We start from the raw sequence: 19,650 nt of genomic DNA, 5'->3' as shown, positions 1-19,650 counted from the left end.
TGGCAGAAATGGGGCAAATGTAAAGGATATTAGGAATAAAGTACAATTGAGGGGTGTTGCGAGCGGTGGCTTTGAATGTCAAAAACACAACAGCATTACAGGAAACACTACATTTCACAAAACACGACACTTCAGAAATCCTTCTGGAAGTATCGTAATGAGCACAGAAAAGAAATTAGTGTGCAGGATTTCAAAGTGAAACTCTTCTCAAATTGCTGCTTTTCCTTTTCCTTTTTTCAAATTGATCTTTAGGTTTTAAATTCAAGGTAACATTTTCCTGGAGCGGATACATGGCATTTTGAAAAACGAAGCTCCTCAAATGTTAAGTGTGGCTGTGTGACCTGCCTGTGTGTGACTCCCACACTGTCAGATCCCAGCAGTGCTACAGTGTAGATGAGGTTCTCCTATCACAGTCTCAGAGCAGCTCTGGGAGGAACCGACATAAAAAGCAGGCAGTCATAAAACATTCAACATCATTCAAAGTCTCCTCTCCCATGCAGACAATGTGACATTCAAAACAACAAGAGAATGTCGGTCCAGGAAGCATATTTCAGGAAAACTTTTTTTTTTTTTTTTTTTTTTTTTTTTTAGAATGAGGGGGGGAACCTCTGAGGAAACATGCTGCAGCTTGACAATTTTTACCGTCATTCATTTTCTGGTGAAGAGGTATATCAAATGTTCCTGAGTTAGTTCCAATAAAGTCACAACATTATTCTTTGTCAGGCGTACAGTTTGAGTTAAACGTATGAATGTTCTAAAACTGAATCCTCTCCGAGCAAATCACGCCTCATTTAGCAGTGATGAGATACCTATGGCTACCTTTTAAGATACGTTTCTTAGCATTTATATCCAAATAAACAAGATGTGCTCCTGCCTGCATGCAAATCTGTCATTCACTGAGTTCATTTCTCTTCTTTATTTTATTGTTTTATGGAGTCTTTAAAATCTAAGCACCCCTTTTTCCTTCCTTCGCACCCATTAGAGGAACACAGCTGTGAGGCAATTCTGTGGGAAAAAAAAAGAAAAAAAGAAATCAGGTTACCATGTGTTGAACTGTTTAAGCGCTAAGCAGCGGGTTTGATGAATTACAAGTCAGTAAGTCCATTTTGCTGACAGAATGCAAATTTATTTATGACCCTGAGACTGAGAGAAAATGAAATCATCATATATTTCCAAACGCTCACGCGGTGTTTTAGATTAGGGGGAATCTATTTGGGATGGAAACACATTCTATGAATAAATTGTTTGAATTCTCCCTTTTCGAAACATCTCATGGAGCACCGTGCTGAAACATCACCCCTGTTTCTTTCAACAACGTGCTCTCAAACTTGCAAAAGAATGTGAGGAATCTGCACGAATGAGGAAGTCTTAATTTAAGGGTGCGAAGTCAGGACACCCCCTTTCTTCCTCCGAGTCAGGAGAGTTGTCCTTTGAATCGAACACACCAAATCAAGTTTAATTTTTAGAGTGTCTGCTTTTGATTTATAGTCATGGAATAAAATGCGGCCCATTTCATATGATTTGCTGGTTATCCCATTTTACATTTTCATCAAATCACATTCTCGGGCCATATCTGTAAAATTGAGAAATCGTCAGAGCTGAAGTGGTGGGATATTGGAAGTTCAGCTTCATCAGCAGTCTGTGCTGCTGAAATGAGAGACCTTCAGTGGGCTTCTTCATCCCCCCCTCCCCTCCGACATCCCTCCCCTTAACTTTCTTCCTCTCTGTTTTTTAAACCCTCCATCTCTCACTCTCATTTGGTTTTTGCTCTTCACTCAGCTGCACACGATGGGGAGAGAGATCACACCGAGGCTATTTTATCTCCACTTGTGTGACATAATTTAATTAAACAACGTCGCAGCTATGCAAAGCATTTCCAGATCATAATGTTTTTTTTAACGAGTGTGTTGAGACTGATGGGTACAATAACCTGGAATAAATGCCAATGTGTATTACTAATGTAATGATGATGATGGCTTTTATGGTAAGAAGATAACATGTACCTCCACATCTGTATCATATATATATATATATATATATATATATATATATATATATATGTATATATGTATATATATATATATATATATATATGTATATATATATATATATATATATATTTCACAGAGTGCTGAGGATGTGGGTCCCATATCTATTATAATCTATAACAGAGAGTGAAGGACCCACTGGAGATGTTATGATGTTAAAGTAATACCTACTCTTCCAGCCCTAAATGGGATTGTTAAGCTTCTAATTAATTTTCCTAACCCCATATCAATAATATTTGATTAAACTGATACACTATTGATCATCATGTACCCATTCTGCATGGTAATTAATGGCCAAAATGCTGTGGCATGCAAATCTGAACCTCGATTTCATTCTCACTGGACTGCATCCTCATAAGTGGTTTGCAATGTAATATGCAATCCGCTGATGGCTTATTAAGATCTTTACAGTCATTTAATCTGAGACTGTGGTCAATTATATCTCTCTGGAGTAGCATTGCAGTTTAATTTGATATAAACAAAACAATAGGCTGTGAAGCTGTGGTCATGATGGAAGTTGATACACCCACTCTCTCTGTCTCTCTTCCTCTCTCTCTCCCTCTGCCTCCCTCTCTATCCACAAGTTTGTGCTGGAATGCAGACAGTCTGAGGCTGCACTGCATCCTCCTCCAGGGACCTTCCGTGCTGTTTGTAAACAATAAATAATATTAATTTCATGCTGGACACCTTCGCCGGATCGATGCTCATCGACCAGGCGAATCAGTTGTCTTTATAGGCTGCATATGTCGGGGGTGTAATTGCACAGTTTATGGAAGGACCGGGGCCACACGAACACCATAACAATCTGTAACATACAAATGAGCCTCATGTTTTCTTAATCGGTCACTGAGTCCGGTCTCTTTGGATCGTAGCCGCCGTGAATAATTCAGGATGATACAAGACAAAACGCCTCGGTTCTGTCTTGGTTTGGTGATTGATTGCGGGAGAACACGCCGCTTCAAGTCTCAGGATATTGTAACTCAAGCCAGCTGACGGAGAGAAAATTAATTACAACATCACAAATCGATGAACAAGTGAATGTGTCAACTCCCCAAAGAGCTGTGATTGCTCATTGTAGTCTGATTGAGGGTGCAGGAGGGTGGGGGCAGGGGGCCGGACCCAGAGGAATCATTGGGGGGGGACACAAGGTTGTGCCCTGCTTTGACTCAGCAAACACGGCACAGCAAGAAAACACACTCTGATCATTCCTTTACACACAGCTGAAGCTAAAACTCGCCGCCTGTGAGAGGGGAAATTATAACTGACTTTGCATTTCTGTACACATATTCTCAGATCCTCATTTGAAATGCGTGTAGCTCTGGTGCTTTTTTTTTTTGCTTTTTTTTTCAGAAGCCGCGACTGGAGGAGACCAGCTTGCACCGCCTGATAGGACACAGAGCAGATTAGCAGAATGAGAGAGATCATTACGAACAACCTCACAAGTGACCGAGGCTGAGTCATTCTCTTCTTGCATTTGGCTGCTGTGCGTCTGCTTTGCTTACACATCGGCACAGAGCCCCCGTTAGGATTTGATCGTAAAAAAGTCCATAGCTGCGGGGCTCTGCATGTATACGCGTGTGTGCGTGCATGTGTCTGCGCTGTCACTGTGGCTGTGACTTTGACCTTTCGCAGGGGGATGCTGGATGGAGAGAGAAGGCGTAATGAGTTTGTATAATAGCCGGGCTCTATCTGAGGAATCATCCATCTACATGAGCCCCATAATTAGCTGGTAAGACAGTGGTCCAGTTCCCACTTATTATTCTGCTGACTACAATGAGGGAGTGGAGAAATAAGATAAACAAAGACCCTCCCCCCACCCCTCCTTCTCCTCAGAAGTGTATTAATAATCTGCTGTCGATTCTGGCAGCGTTGTAAAAAGGCATGGCTGAATGATCACCCCCCCCCCCCCACAAGAAAATAAGGGAAAAAGCTATCTGCAACATAAGTCACAATCCTGGTTTGCTGACAGGTGTACCCTGTCGTGGGAGGGCTAATCCTCATGCTTCTTCATCTGTGTGTTTAGTCCATCTCCCCCCCTCCCTCCCCCCCCCCCCCCCCACACACACACACACACACACACACACACACACACACACACTAAAAGACAAAGCAGAAGCATATTTAACTGGAAACTCAATGACATGCAGATGTGATCTGTGTGAATTTGTATGCAAAGCACCGATCTGATTCCTATCATACAAGGACTGAATGTCATATCCATCATTTTCATGTGAGGCAGAAAAGATATGAAAAGCATCGCTTGGAAGAGACACTGGTGAAATAATTTCCATTCTGTCGAGCATTGCCAGTATGTGGTTAGTTATGCTTATTCAAGATATGTAAATGTTTGCCCAAGAAGAAAAAAAAAGAGGGGGGGGGGGGGGGGGGGGGAATATAACAGCAGGGCGCGCGCCGAGGAACGCTCCGTGTCCCAGTGAGCACGCGGGATCCGCTCCTGGTTTTGCTGCTCGGGCTCATCGCAGCTCCTTCTCTACCTTCCCCGACTCTCAACACTCCAGCATTGCTGTGCAAGCAGATGTTCCTGCTCTGGTTGCCAATTCTTAAAATTTTTTCGCATTCGGGGAGAAGGTGTTCTTTCGCGGGAAGGCTACAAAGTGACAGGAAACAACAGAAAAAAACTGCCTCCCTCCTCTGCCTGGTGAGAGAGAGAGAGAGAGAGGGAGAGTTGTGAGCGGATAGCGGGTTTTTTTGTGTGTGTCTATATATATATATATATATATATATATATATATTTATATGCGTGTGTGTGTGTGTGTGTGTGTACGCGCGTTTGTGTGGACAAATACAGCATCAGTCAACCCCGCGGCTTGCTGGCTGGCTCGCGAGCGAAGGGAGCAGTTTATTTACCGCCACCACACCTGTGATGCGTTGTTCTGAGCAACGAGGACGCACGACCGGGATACTGATGGCCACGGTACGGCGGGAGGATATGTGTTGAGGAGAGAAAACAACCACACACACACACATACAAAAAAAGGACTTGGGCGTTGTGTGAAAAAGGCGTTTAGTGCTACAGAGGACACTCTCCGGACCTTAAAGAAAGCACCAGTGTGCCGGCGTCCCCTTCTCCGCTCCCGTGTCTGTTTTTTCACCCTCCGAAACTTAAAGCTGATAAAGACCCACGAAGATGCCCTCACTTCTGGGCCCCTTTGTCCGCTGTGGGTTCGGCGCTACGCTCCTCGTGCTCTGCCTCGTCCTCGCTGGCTTCACCTGCACTGGTGAGTTATTTAAGCAAGCCTCTTGTCTGTTAACGAAGCTGTTAATTAATGTGTGTGTATGGGGAGAAAAGTGCGTACTAAAAAGGCTACAAGTGAGAAGTTGTTGGCTAATTGTTGTTTTTTTTGTATTTCATCTCAACGACGTGTCGCCGCGGCTGACGGAGCAGGTTGTTGGTTTTATTGTTCCAGCAGTGAACTAATGCGCCTTCAAGGTTACATACACGCGAGGCTCTCTGTAGTAGCCCTCTGACGTGTCCACCAAGGTTAAAACTTGAGGGGGGAAAATGTCGGCTAACCATCGTCCAGCTGTCTTCTCGTGCCTACTGGTGTGTTAAGATGTGGGCAGCATGTGTTTCATCCCCGCCGCCGTGAAGGGAAGTTGTGGTTGGCTCACACCTGCACTTTAAGAAGAGGTGTTTGAACAGACGGGCCCGTGGACAGTGAAACTAAAAAAAACAAAAACGCAGTGCTCTGTATCTTCTTTCCACACTGTCACATAAACAACCTTTTATTGCTTTTTTTTTCTCCTCCGAGTCTAATTTCCAATATAGGAAGATATCACCCCCCGCTAATCATTCTGTTATTAAATCTTTTGAGCTATGTGACCGGGCGAGCCGTATATCCAGAGTCGGTGCGAGCGGGATTGTTCAGCTCCACGTTTCTCTCCCCCCGACCAGGACTCATTCCTGCTGCATTTGCAGTATATGGTGACAGCTTTACGGAGTTGGTTGGACGACCTACTCGCACTGATGAGTTACATTTTATGATGCAGCCCCCCTTCTTGGCCAGACATTCCCGATTGCATGCAAATGTGCAGTGATGTACAAAACAATCACCCAGCAGTGGAAACGCGAAGTTTCCTCCTCAGCTGCTAAAGGTGAGTCCAACGAAAAAGCTAATTCAGACATGGAGTTGTCACTTCACACATCACATGTCCTCATAATGATGGGTTGACAGCAATACATTTTTAGTTTCTATGCCAGCGTGACAGAGTGCTGGCTGTTGACCCTTAATATAACAGGTCACTTTGGGGCACAGGCAAGCCAGTCATATCAGATTCAATCAATGCGATCAATTGCCCTTTTGACCATTATGCACCACTTCACAGTTCAGCCTTTTCCCTGTTTTTGTACACTTTACTCATCCCGCCTGACGCTTAAATATCACCCTAACAAAGCCACACAGCTGGGAGCAGCTGGTGAGGTTCCAAAACGCAAGAGTTTCACACATCATTTGCCTCTCGTCGCTCTCGTTTCCGAACTGTTAACCTTGCTTTGGACGGAAGGCAAACATGTTAAAGTTGGTGTAATTGTGTCTCTTGCTCCAGGACACTGAGATGATGAATTAAGAGGGCTTTTCTCTTGCATTAATTAGTGTATAATTATGAATATATTAGGATTAAATAAACAGTCATGCTCCAGGGACGTCATAATTCAGGCTAAGTAAGTAGCAGTGCGGTGGTATTTACAAGTCATTTTGTGATGCATGTTGATACTGATGTATTTTGGATACTGGCGTACAGTATATGGGTGGTGTGGTGGTTTGGGTGTGGATGCCTCACAGCAAGAAGTTGCTTGCCTCCTCTGTTCTGTGCGGAGGTTGCATTTTTTTCCTGTCATTACGTCAATTTAAGACTCCCACAGGTGCAATATTGTCTGTGTCTTTGTTCGCTCTATGATAGACAGGAGCTCTGTCCAGGGTGTTTTCCTGCCTCTCACTCAGCGCATGCTGGGAAAGGCTCCCAGCCCTTCTGTGACCCTGATTAGCAACGAGTTCATAAAATAATTGAGTACAGGTATATTGGTAAAGTCAGTTTTTTTTTAATCCTATATCTAGGCAGACCCCGCTCTTTGTTTCACTGTCACTCTCTATCATATATCAGGTCAGTACAAGCATCCTCATAAGCTCCCATCACAGTTTACAGGCTACTTTGTTATAGGACAGAGTGAGTTCCAGAAATGGATCGGAAAGGTAATTTCTAGCCAATTCTTTCTACATCAGGGCTGGGACAGTCTCAGCTGAGATCAGTCAGCGAGCTATCCTCTGTAGAGAGGCAAGGCGCTGACTCGGCATTCGTCTGTATCAAAAGCCGACTTGTCTTTTTTGCAGGGAAACATAACTCAGTCAGTAATAAAGGTAGGCCTGTCAATCTAGATTTGAGCTAGCCGAGCACTTTCCCTTTCACTGTGTTGTGAGTGATCTGACGGGCTGGACAGAGGGGGTAGGTACGCTTTCAGCCTCAGGAACAAAGAACTGTACTGCTTTGCCTTTGTATGTGTGTGCACGCCACTTGATGTATTCAGGATGCAAGGCGTGTGTGTTTGTGCATGTGTGATGGAGAGGGTGTCTCCACAAGGATTTGCATACATGCATTTCTGCTGTGTATGTGTGTGTGTGTATGTGTGTGTTAGCTGTTGTGTCTGCAGATTATTCCAACTCCTGTTGTTTCTGTTGTTGCTATTTATCTAAACTTTTCTGTTAGTCTGTTGCCCGTTGTTAGTCCCCTGTTACTTTCTCAAGAAAAAGACCAGCAAAACCCAACTATCCATGCAGAAAGAATAAAAATCCTGGATTTTCTTTGTTTTTCCCTCTGCCCAATGAGAGTGTTGCCAAGCAATTGTTGTCTGGTTCAGCGAGGGAGCATGGGATTTGGTATCAGGCACCTTCCTACTCGTGTGAACAGTCACCTCAGAGCAATTTCCACGGGGTGTAGACCTTGTGATGATGTAAGGAGATGGTCATTAAATGACAACAAGCTGAAATCTGTTGCGTAATACGGTAATTTGCCCAGTACCATTTCTTGGTACAGTAATATAAGCCTTTTTTTTTTTTTTTTTTTTTTTTTTTTTGCCAGGCGTCTCTCTCATCATTCTAATGTGAATCATCCCAGAGTTGTCTTTCTCGCAGCCAGTTTTGTCTCTCCTCATTGACTCACTAAAGAATGCGATAAGGAGGGCGAAAGCTGAAATTAACATAATTTATTGGGGGAAATTGCCTTCTGGTCAGAGGAATTTAAAACCACTTCATTTCTGTCCCATAGCTAATGCATGGCAAATGATCACCATGTATTTGCAGGGATATGGTCTTTTACAGAGAAGTGATAATTTACTACCAGAAAGAGTTTTTGTTCCCTCTAGTCATGGGAGATGAATTCAGATGACACAGACAACGGGAAGAGTTGTGCACTAGGGGAGGGAAATATTATATAAAATTATTTATTTTGTCAACTGCTGATACTCACCCAGTAAATTAGCATGATATACAAATGCAGAATATATCGTGCAAGGAGGCAATTACACTATAGAGAAAAAAGGTAGGGGAAAAAATGTTAAATTATTTCACTCCTCAGGAGTAGAAATGCTTGTTATGTATTGTATGCTACTTCCTGAATTTGAATTGGGCAGCATCACAGTGAAAGAGACTTGGAATGACTTATTTGATAGACAGAGCAGATCAAATGTATTACATTTTTAAATGTACTTTTCATCAATTTGTCAAAAAAAAAGAGGATGCAGATAAACTGAATCCTCTGCCTGTCTGTGTCTTGTAAAATGTAATTTCTTCAAGTAGAGCTACTGTGATTAATGGAGGTAGAGATAATAGTTCAGCGTGAATGAATAAAAGGTAAATAGTGTATGTCAACACAGGTCAGCTTTAAACAATGGAGGAGCACGCGCCATTTGGTGACAAATGCCCAGGCACCTTATCTTTCAGAAGGCTATGTCCCTGCGCTTATCATTTGCAAATGGCAATCTTGAGGAGTACTGGAAGGACACAGGCGTTGCCGAGGACACACGGAGGATGAACCTTGCAGAGGGGAGGAGTTGGGTGTTATTTTCTGCAGTCTGTGCAGAGGCCTAGCGAAGGCACTACATCTCTGTCAAACTCTGCCCTTTTGTTTCAATTACCCCATTTCTATGATTCAGGTCTATGTGAGAGCGCTTAGGGGCTGAAGTTGGGCTGTTTCCTTCGTGAAACGTGGTGCAACGTAGTCACTATATATGCTTTTTTTTATCTAGGTAGCATAAAATTGACCTTTAGCCTCTGATGTGGGATGGGATTCCCCTATGTTTCAATGGGAACCTAGTCTCCCATTGCCAGACCTACCTGCACAGCGCTGTGTCAATGCTGAAGAAGGTCTGGCTGCACCCGTTGTGGCTTGTTTGTGTTTCTTTTAACCGATTACAATTGTCTTTGTGCTGGGCAAAGCACAGGATGCAGTGATGGTGCCCCTGCAAAATATTGTCGGGGTGAACTTTTTTTGGTGGAACATTTAAATGTGACTAAATCTCTTCAAGAAAAGAAAAAGGGACAGCTGCTTGCTTGTTAAAGTTGTACTGTTAAGGTTAGGGTAAGTTGCTGTTTTCTACAATAGGTGGTTAGCTTGTAGGTTCCTGTATTTGTTTCCTGTTTTGGCAAGGATTTTGAAAATGGTAACATGCATCCTGCAATTGGCCACCTGAAATAGCCATGCAATAGCAGGCTTATACCTCCAGCCTACATCCAATAAGTCAGATCAATGGGAACCAAGACCATAATTCATAGAAGGTCGCAGTGTTCGACATTGTATCAGCAATTGACAGATTGCCCTCAATCTCTACTGTTGTTGTGTATCTGTGCTGCCAACCATCATGTGCCAGCACTCCGCCTCATATAACCAAGGGCCACCAATGAGACGTCAGAATGAGCTTGTTGAGCTGAGTACTGAGTCTTTTCCTGGAGGGTCTAATCGAATGTTCTTTTTCCTGGGTCATTGTCTTTTTTTCTCTCTCACACAGAGAGAGAGAACATGCATAGCTGACCTTGAACCCCCGGATGCCACTGTGTTCTCTTGCTCAGAAAGAATTTCACCTCAGCAAAGAACAATGGGATGTGTCAAGGTTGATGTTTCACAAGTCAATCACATGAGAAGATAGAGCTGCCAAAGGATACTTTGCTGTAGCTTTCTCCCTCAGAATCTCTTGGCCACGATTTTGCCAAATGTTGTTGACCAGGACATGTTTGGTGTGTGCTAGCCTTAGATACAGTATATGTTTGAAAAGGCCTTCTTTTTTTGTTATGTTTGTTTTTACTATACATGATGTGCTGCCTGGCTGCTCACTTTGTACAGTGAGAGTGGTGATGTGTTAGTAGATGTTTCGAGATCCACCCTGTTCTCCAAGTGATCAATACTCTTCTCCAAATGGTTAATTGGCCATCAGTCACTGTCAGAGGAAGCGCTTAGAAACCCAGAGGTGTCTTGGTGCAGCTCATAATAAGAGAGTGTCCAGTCCTCTGGGTCCTCTTCTGGCCTTTACTTCAGGCCAGGTGGTGGCTGGGGGAAAGCGGATCTGAATGCAATATGGAGAGCCATAGATTAATAGTACCTTAGTAAGGCCGCCAGGGAGCGATGTGAAAGCCACTTCCACTTCATCATATAGTGAGTGAACTGGAAGGAAAGTCTGCAGAGCATGTGGTGGGAAAGGAACTTTAAGATGGTGTGAAGGTCATTCGATGTGAACTGGCATTTGGCAGATTTCATCAGTTTAATGTCATTGTGTATCACCATTTGTGTCATGTAAGAATAGATTTCAACACTGTATTGTAATTTTAAACATCCCATAATAAATAAAGGGATACCAATATGTCTTTTTTTGGTTAGAGAGCAGGTCTAGGTGCTAAATAGATGCTGTGAAAGTATCAAAATGCTCAATCCACAGAGAAATGCATACAGCTCATATTCAGAAACTGTGCCTTCAAAAGAGACGTCACAACTTCCCTAAGGTTGTGATGTCACCGCTATACAGTCACCATCCTCAGTGATGCCCCCAGCAAAAACACCGGCAGACCTTATGCGAAATCAATGTGTGCAGTGCCTGCTCAGACCTGTCATAGCTGACCAAGCAGACCAGACTGGACTTTTCAGGAGTTTGGCTTTAAAGAGACAGGTGCAAAAACATACCCAGTCAGATGAAGCTGAATCATAGTGCTGCAGCAATGGACAGTAAGATAGAAAATAATGTAAACATTTTCAAGTACTACACAGCCAAAAAAAAGTAAGAACATGATCAGCTTAATATGGATCCTTTTCTTGAAATAAATAAAATAATCTCATTCTAATTCTAATAATCTCATAATTTTAACAACGCTGATTTTCAGCTGCTCATAGTCAGAAGTTACGAGATAATGACTCTTTTGTCTGCTACTTCAACCTTGAAGCGAAAACACACCTCCAACCAAACCTATGGCTCATTGTTATGCTTAGCCCTGTTTAGCATGGCATGTAAAAGATATAATTAGAAATCACCTAAGGCTACCCAGACAGCCCTGCTGGCGCTTGATTGGCAAGGGTATCTGAGAAAGGTCTGGCTCAGCCTGAGCCAGAATTTGTCATCTTGAAGTGATTTTGTTGACAAGACAGGAGGCACAGTGACCTTTCCTAATTATGTGTATGTGTCCAGGCAGTGATGCCTTAGGCAAGCAATTCAACTGAGTCAACAGAGCGGTGACTCTGAGCACATTCAAGCCCAGACAGCATGTTTTGTGATGTAAGGTTAGAATATGCTGGTTTCAGCAGCAAGCTTGTTAATAATTCAGTATTGATACAACGTTACTTATGTCATTTGTGTCACCTTTTGCTTTCTGGATATGTAAAGACAAAAACTGAAAGATCATGTCGGATCAGATGGCTTTTTTTTTTTTTGTCTTCCTTTTCCACTTGTACCTGAAATCATCACTAGAAATCCTTCTGATGTTGTGCAACGCAAGGTGATACCCACAAAACATGAACCATTTATCATCCACCCTAAATGTGTAGCAGCAAGGGAACGGCCTCTCTGATCTATGTAGGTCCCCGTGTTATTGTTTTTCCCAAACAAACCATTTCCTGATGTGAAATGAGGTCTGAACATTACTGATTCAAAGCTTAAAACTAAGCAGCAGATTTTCTTGGCAAGGCCATCAGGAACACTGTGCTCACAGAAAACACATTCAGGCCCCTACTCCAGTAGAATTAATCATGACAACACGGATACCATTGAGGCTAGCCACTCCCTTTTTTTGTGCAGCACACCTTGCACTTGATTATGGCTTTTATAAATTTAAACGTCCACTGAGAATGCATTCATTTTGAATCTAAGTGTGTTATCATACCTGCACTTTCTAGTCGACAGTGCTTGAATTTAAAAAGATGAGCACAGAGCAGCTCTGCTCTGGCATTGTTTTTGTTAAGTGTCTACTGATTTACAGTCCTGTGAGGCAAAATTAATAAAGAAGGTTTAGTAAGGTTAGAGAAATTAATGATCATAATTTGTTGTTTATGATTGTTGTTCACAGCCAATATAAGAAGTCATTGGTTATAAAGAACACAGTGCAGAAAACACTGTTTTGGGTTATTTATAATTACATTTTTTAGTGATTATTGTTTCAGTTCACTCATGTCATTTTAGACAATAAAGTTAATTGTTAAAATGGAACATTTCTTGCCTTCATTACAAATTGTGTTCAATCAAGTGTGATGACTACATTTGAGGGATCACTCCAAAAACTGCATATCGGCCAGGTTCTAGTTTTTAAAAACTCTTTTTCAATAACATTCTGAATTAGATACATTTATTTTTTCTGGAGCTGATGAAGGAACTAGCTGAAGGCTGAGCCATCTCGCTTCCTACTTAGCTCTGTTGCACATGCGTATGCTCATACTGATCAAGCAGCTGGCGTTGATCAGGTACTGACATGAATACCACTGACAATGTAACAGCTGATACTTTCTTTCACATATTTTATATCAGTCTCTTTTAAACTCAACACCAACTAAACAATGTTCGTCCGCTGCTTGAGCGGAGATGGTTGGAAATATATTTACATGTCAATCTCCTTAACCTTAACAAATGTCTCAGCCTCATGCAAGGAAATGGCTAAAAATGCCTGTGTGTCATGTTTCAATCACCACCGATCAGACCTGCAGCTGAAAAAACACCCATTGGCTTCTGCAGAGTCATTTGAATAAATGCCACTTTGTACCCTCACACTGAAGACAAAAGCCAGATGTTAGCGGGTGTTGGTGGTTTTCTGTCCAATGTGAAAGGAGTAAAATTAAACCAAGAAGTTGGTGGAGGAGGACCCAGCAATGATGGTCTGGCCAATTAAGAGTACCGTATTGACCTGAATATAGGACGACCCTGATTATAAGACGACCCCTCTTTTCAAGACTAATCTTCAGAAAAAGACTCTGATAACCAAAATTCGTTTCTCAATAACAAACGCACATACCCTCCTGTCAATCTCTTGGAAGCGGCCGCTTAGAGGACCACGATAAGCTTTTCTCTTACTGTTAGCATCTTCGGACGTTACACTCCGTAACTCCATATTTCTTGGCTGGCTAACAGTTGTTTGGCGCCTCCGCTGCATTGATCACCATTATCTTAAAATTAGCATCATAGCTCCGCCTCAGATGTCTGTTAACTTGCCCCACTTTTGATCCACTTTGCGCCGTTAAATCACCGCGTCTCTCCATTTTTTATCTCCCTTCACTTCTTCTCCGCTGTGATTGACAGATAACCCCAGCCACAGTGTCAGTGACGTCTCTACATTAAGCTGGCGCCCTCTGCCGTTGCGGTCGTGTAGCGACCCAGACAACTATCAGCATGTGTCAACAGTTAGACCCCGATTATAAGACGACCCGACTTTTTCACATAATTTTCATCGAAAAAAACCTTGTCCTATATTCGGGTCAATACGGTAATTTAAAGCAGCTCTTCCACCATGCAACCCTAAAAAAACATGTAGAATTCTCTTCCTCCATATGGTTTTCAGTGGACTAAGTTTGTTCAAGTATTACACTACTTTAAGCACTATTTATTATATCATTAGATACCCCATATTGGATTTGCTCAGTCAAACGTTGGCAGGCAACTAGATCCAATATGCACCATTCTGTTGGAGAGAACATCTTGCCATAATCCACTTTAAAAACTGACAGTGGTGAATGTTTAATCAAGCCTACGGGTGTAACTTGTGAAGCCGAAACTGTTGAAATGAAAAATTTGTTGGAATTAAACACTGCTCTAATTGCTTGTAAGCCCAGTTTTCCTGTGGCTACCTGTGATTATGTGATGCTGTAGCAATGTAGCAACATTTCCTGGCAAATCAACAGTGGGTTTCCTAACCAAACAGATGAGCGGAGCTTACTTTTTTATATGCAAGAAGAAAATTAACCATACAAAAATTAACCAAACCTGCAGGCTAGTTCAGGCAGCCCACTGGAGTACACTACACAACAAATGGGACAGGTTTATACACTGTCTTAACAGTATATTTGCTCATGTACAGTAAGTGCTACAATATATTTTCCCCCCTGTCAGTTCAAGGGTGGTCTTTGGCACTGGATGTGAATATTTAATAATTTTCTCTGTGTAAATTCGAACATGCAGGCTTGTAGCTGTCAGCATACAGGCGGATCCTGTGCTCATAGCGGCTACAAAGCATTGCTCATTAGGAAAGACACTCATATGGTCACGCAAACTTTGTGTCTCATTTATTTTTAATTAAACAGCTCGAGTCATGTACACAGTATGTTGATATACCTTTCATTAGTGCACAACAGGTCTGGGGTTAAGTCCACTGGGTGCACTCAATTGACGGATATAAACTAACATCAGCATGAAGTTTGGTGTGGGTGGATGGAGGAAGATATATTGCAGTTCTTGTTAGTGGTAAAGCCTCCTGTGTCATAAAGATAGTATGATGTCACCATACCGCAGTGCCTCCACTACGGCCTAACAGGTGCTACTTTAGCTTAATTGGACACTGAATCATGTGTATTTGCTTGTGTACTGTTTATAGACTTGAAAGTGCTTTTACAGATTATTGATTGTGATTTTGCTGTTGCGTCTTTTGGGAGTTGGCAATGTTCAACTCATTCAGTAAAAAACAAAGCTCGGTTCAGATTGGTCATTTTAATCAATTTGCCTCACATGCAGTAGGGGCAGGCGGACATCTGGTGACCAATAAACAAGAATGCAAGGAGTTATTTGCTCGATGTGGCTGTCATTTAATGAATGTGAGTTGGTGTCCAATTTCAAGCAGTGATTGAATGGACGCTGGCCTCTGACCGAGCCCGGTTCATACGATATTGTTAACAGCTCTTCTAATGACTTCATCCATCCTTTATTTCGGAGTCGCTGTGGCAAATTTCTACTCCCAATTCAGAACATCCCATCACTCATAAGCCGAAGACAATATGGAGGATTATTCATCTCAATTATTCCAGTTTGATATCAGCTTAATATCAGACATTTCTGATGTTGGCATCTGCACATGTCTCAAACAAGTCCTGTGGGCTGAGGGGGTCACAGATGCGTCCCAAGAGTGGTCACAAATGTCGCCAAATGTCCATCTTCACTTTATCTGATGATGTCGTGTTTAATCATGAATACCGAGCAGCACTATAAGTCACGCTGGATAAGAGTGTCAGCCCAGTGTTGTTTATGTAATTGTGATGACACTAGCCAATGGAGTTTATAAAGTGAGCTGGAGGAAACCATGTCCGGCTGTTTTCCTCTAGCTGTTTTGATTGGTATCAAGATATAAAATCTGTGCCCCTTGATGTTGGTGATGCGATGTCAAGCGTCAGCAGGATACACTAGTGTTTATCACATGCAACTACTACATGAGACTCTGTCCTTGCTTATAAAATGCAGATGCGAGGACATATCCAGCTGACAGACACTTTGGTTTAGAGCTGCGGAATATATGATTTCAGCGTCAACACTGCAATGTTCACATGAGCAATAGTCACATCGTCAGGTAAGGCAAATTAACTAATTTCATGCTCCAACTTCTTTGCTGTGTGATACAAAAGGAAAAACCTGCATAGTTCTAATTTTCGGTCACTAATCTATAAAAGAAGTCTGACATTACATAATTTAGTGTGATGTAATGGCTTTGGGATACATGGTGGCTCTGATAACAATTAGTCTTGATGAATGTATCAAACAAAGCTGGGCCTGTTTTGGTTGTCTGATGAACTGCGCTCCTTCAAAATCACCTCAAGTGTTCTTGAATGATTTCAATTTTTCAAAAAGGGCCACTCAAATTATCTGGTGGAAATTCCTGTATTTTTTCATATCGTAGTATATTTCGCCAAAAACCAACATGGTACAATCTGTTTCTCCACCATCATGCAGCCTTAGTTTTTATTTCAGAGTTTCAGTTTCAAAGTTCTTCTGTTGTGTCCTCAGCTGCACTGTAATCAAATAGGAAACGTCAGCCTTGTTCTGTATAGAGTCAGAAACCACAAGCTATCCATACCAAACTCCTTATCTTTACTGGAGCGTATTTATCAGACAGACTCTTACACGATTTGTCAGAACTCATGAAACGCCAGATGTTGACTTTAATATAACTTTGTGTTCTCTTTTAACTTAATTTTAAACTTGTCTTGTCGTTTATCATTAGTGTATCCTGTATTGAGTTTATCGGAGTCCCTGTTTGACTGTTGTTGAAACTTTTGGTGGCATGCTCGTCTGGTCCTGCCTTCGTGGCACCAGGGGGCTCCACTGCGCCAGACTGATGTGGTGCTGCCTGGGGAGGGAGGGAGGACCAGGTCCCCTTAATCTCTACCAGACATGACAACTTTATAAAGGCACATTAATCCACTATGAACAGACTCTCTCTGGAGGGTTTGGGGGCGTTTTTCTCTTTTGAGTTGGAAGCAATGTCCGACTCACATTGGGGCTGCACCCTCCTTAGGGTCTGAGGAAGGTGATCCCTCTTCTTATTTCTTTATTAGTGTCTAATGAGGAACTGTAAGAGGGAAACTAATAAATAACAAGGCGAGAGGAAATGGGTAATGAGAAAGGGTAGAAAGGGAGTGTTTTTTTCCTTTTCACTTCATTATTTAGGTTGATTCTAACAGGCCAACCTAGAATCACCCCATCTCCTCCCACGTGCAACTGTTGCTGTGCCTCGCTTCATTTACCTCCAGAGCCTCACCTCCTTTTACCTTTTAATTTTTCTCATATCAACACATCCACACAAAGAGAACTCCTACTCTTACCTGTAATTAACAGACATTACTGTATATCAGCCTCAGTGTTACATAAACGACTCTCTACGTCTCTAATGGTTCAGATTTACATTTTAAAGGAGACATATTATGCTCATTTTCAGGCTCATAATTTTATTATGGGTTACTACTAGAATAGGTTTAAATACGTTAGTGCTCAAAACCAGCAACATTTTATTTTGATACTGTCCAGTGCTGCAGTACTGTATTCCCCCTCTGTCCAAAAAGCTCCTGTATCTTAAGGACCCCCCGCCTCCCGAAAACCTCAGTCTGCTCTGATTGGTCAGCTCACACAAGCCTGAACCAGGAACTCTCTTTCTGTAGGTCTCTCCATATCTATATCATTGCCTTCAGTGCAAGTCTTTCAAGTAAATTTACACACAGCAGCAACACACACACAGACATTGATGAGGAGAAAAGCAGAAAGCAACACCCAAAATACAGTTACTGACATCAGCGCTATTACTTGTTATATAGTTTGCTTCAAGTGAGGCTTGACTGAGGTTTCCCTTGACTGTCTCTCAATAGTACAACATTAGTCCAACATTGCCCCAGACTGGGACTAGCAACATTAGCCGGGCAACATGTTAACACCTGATTCATCAGGCTGACCACCAAAATAGATGTTTTCGTAATAAGGTGGTTTACCAGTTAATGTGAGAACACTCGTCATTTCCATCAAAAATGAAGTTAGAATTAATCCACTTGCATTCCAAAATGCTCAGATGTGAGGAAATGAAGACCTTTTGTGCTGATGGTATGTCCTTAGCTTTGTATTTGCCCTCGTGAAAAAACGTCCTGTGGCTTCATGATTACCAAACTCTGAAATTCTGTGGTCGCTCGTTAAGTATGTGCTGGTCTGTGCAACCAACTACAGAGCAGCTGTGCTTCATGTTGACGTGCCAAGCTAGCCTCTAGGCAGAAATGTATGACCTACTGACGTAGTGTGATGTCAAGTAGTCGCAGAATTTAAGCAGAGGTGTTTCAGGCACTTGAGAAGCAGTGTTTTCTCTTGGAGTGAGGAGCTTCTGTTGGTGCAGACTTTGGGCGTTTTTTTTTTTACCTTTCAAGACCTTTTGCATGCATAGGAACCTATGGAACACACTGAGGGAAAAAAAAAATAGGTCATAATCGCATATCGCATAATAGGTCTACCTTAAATGGCTGTTTTTGATGCCATCAGTATTTGTTTAACCCTCGCCTGTACTCTTTTTATTTTACAGTAATTAACACAATTGTCTTTTAATGCCTGTACTTTTGTGTACAAGGTCACCTCAGGCTTGTCTCTGAGGAGAAAGACGTTACTATGTGTTAGACACTGAGTAACCTTTTCCATTGTTCTGTTTCTGTTCCTTAGTTGAAGTGTTATGAATCATCTTATTTTCCATCTTTCACAAGTTCTCAGAGCCAGATTTTAGACCACGTCCCTGAATCACCCCCCGTAATGTGTGATCGAAGTGCCACTGTGAGACAGTACATACTTAGCTATTTAAAGTCATACTTCTGGTTTTCAAATTACCCGACTGAAAACTTAGACAGATTGGTTTCAGGCTGAATCATCACAGAGCCAAATGCAATTTGGCTTATTTTCTAATTTCTTGGTCTGCAACATACACTGCATATGGCTTTGCACTGCCATTTTCACTAAAGCAATAATGATTAAATAATAACTTTTCCGGCTGAGTCAGATTGTTGTTGAAAATGTCATTGTTAAACTTTTTTTTTAATGTATTTTCCTGCAGAAATGTTACACCGTTACCTCTTTTGACTTTTTACACAAAAGAGCAGAGTAATCTTTTTAAGAAGATCATTTGCTACTCAAAAACCGTATTTTATCCTTGTGAACCCTGCGACAGAAGTCTTCAAGTCCCTGTCCAGATTTTAAAGAGAGGATTTGTCCCTGTCGTGTTCTAAGGATCAAGATAAAATTGTGGAACAAACCAGTCCCATGTATTCGTAGTAGTATTACTTCTAAGATCTCACAAAGGCGCTTTTCTCATTTTGACTCTGCAGCCTTCAGCTTTCCTTTTATCAAGCTTGTCTTACCTTTCAGATTAATAAACGGCATACCTTTAGCTCTCGTCACTCATTAGAGGAGGCGAGGAGCTGACATTAGATCATTTGGAAATATGATTTTTGTCTACTCCTCCGTGTCAGCTTTATCCCTGTTAAACTACAATTCAGACTTCAAATAGACAGTAAAACAAATTTACAGCACTGAGCAAAGTAGCAGTCTTTGGTTGAGATTCATGCATCAAATTTTTTCCTGACATAAACTCGAGCATTATCTGTACCCATCCTTTGTAACAGGCTGCCA

General features: G+C 42.0%; 1 protein-coding gene across 4 annotated transcripts in view; it reads left to right on the top strand.

Annotated features, from left to right (window-relative positions):
* Positions 1-4,471: 4,471 nt before the first annotated feature.
* Positions 4,472-19,650, top strand: part of unc5a (unc-5 netrin receptor A) — a 141,818-nt gene continuing 126,639 nt past the window's right edge. For all 4 annotated transcript variants that reach the window (XM_030395372.1, XM_030395371.1, XM_030395370.1 and 1 more), the window contains exon 1: positions 4,472-5,287. In XM_030395372.1, the coding sequence (XP_030251232.1) occupies positions 5,197-5,287 (91 nt within the window). In that variant the 5' untranslated portion in view covers positions 4,472-5,196. The remainder of the gene's footprint in view (positions 5,288-19,650) is intronic.

This window comes from Sparus aurata, chromosome 18 (genome assembly GCF_900880675.1).
Source record: "Sparus aurata chromosome 18, fSpaAur1.1, whole genome shotgun sequence".
In the NCBI taxonomy this organism is placed as follows: domain Eukaryota; kingdom Metazoa; phylum Chordata; class Actinopteri; order Spariformes; family Sparidae; genus Sparus; species Sparus aurata.
The sequence above is the reverse complement of the archived record's forward strand: the minus strand, read 5'-3'. Positions and strand labels throughout refer to the sequence as shown.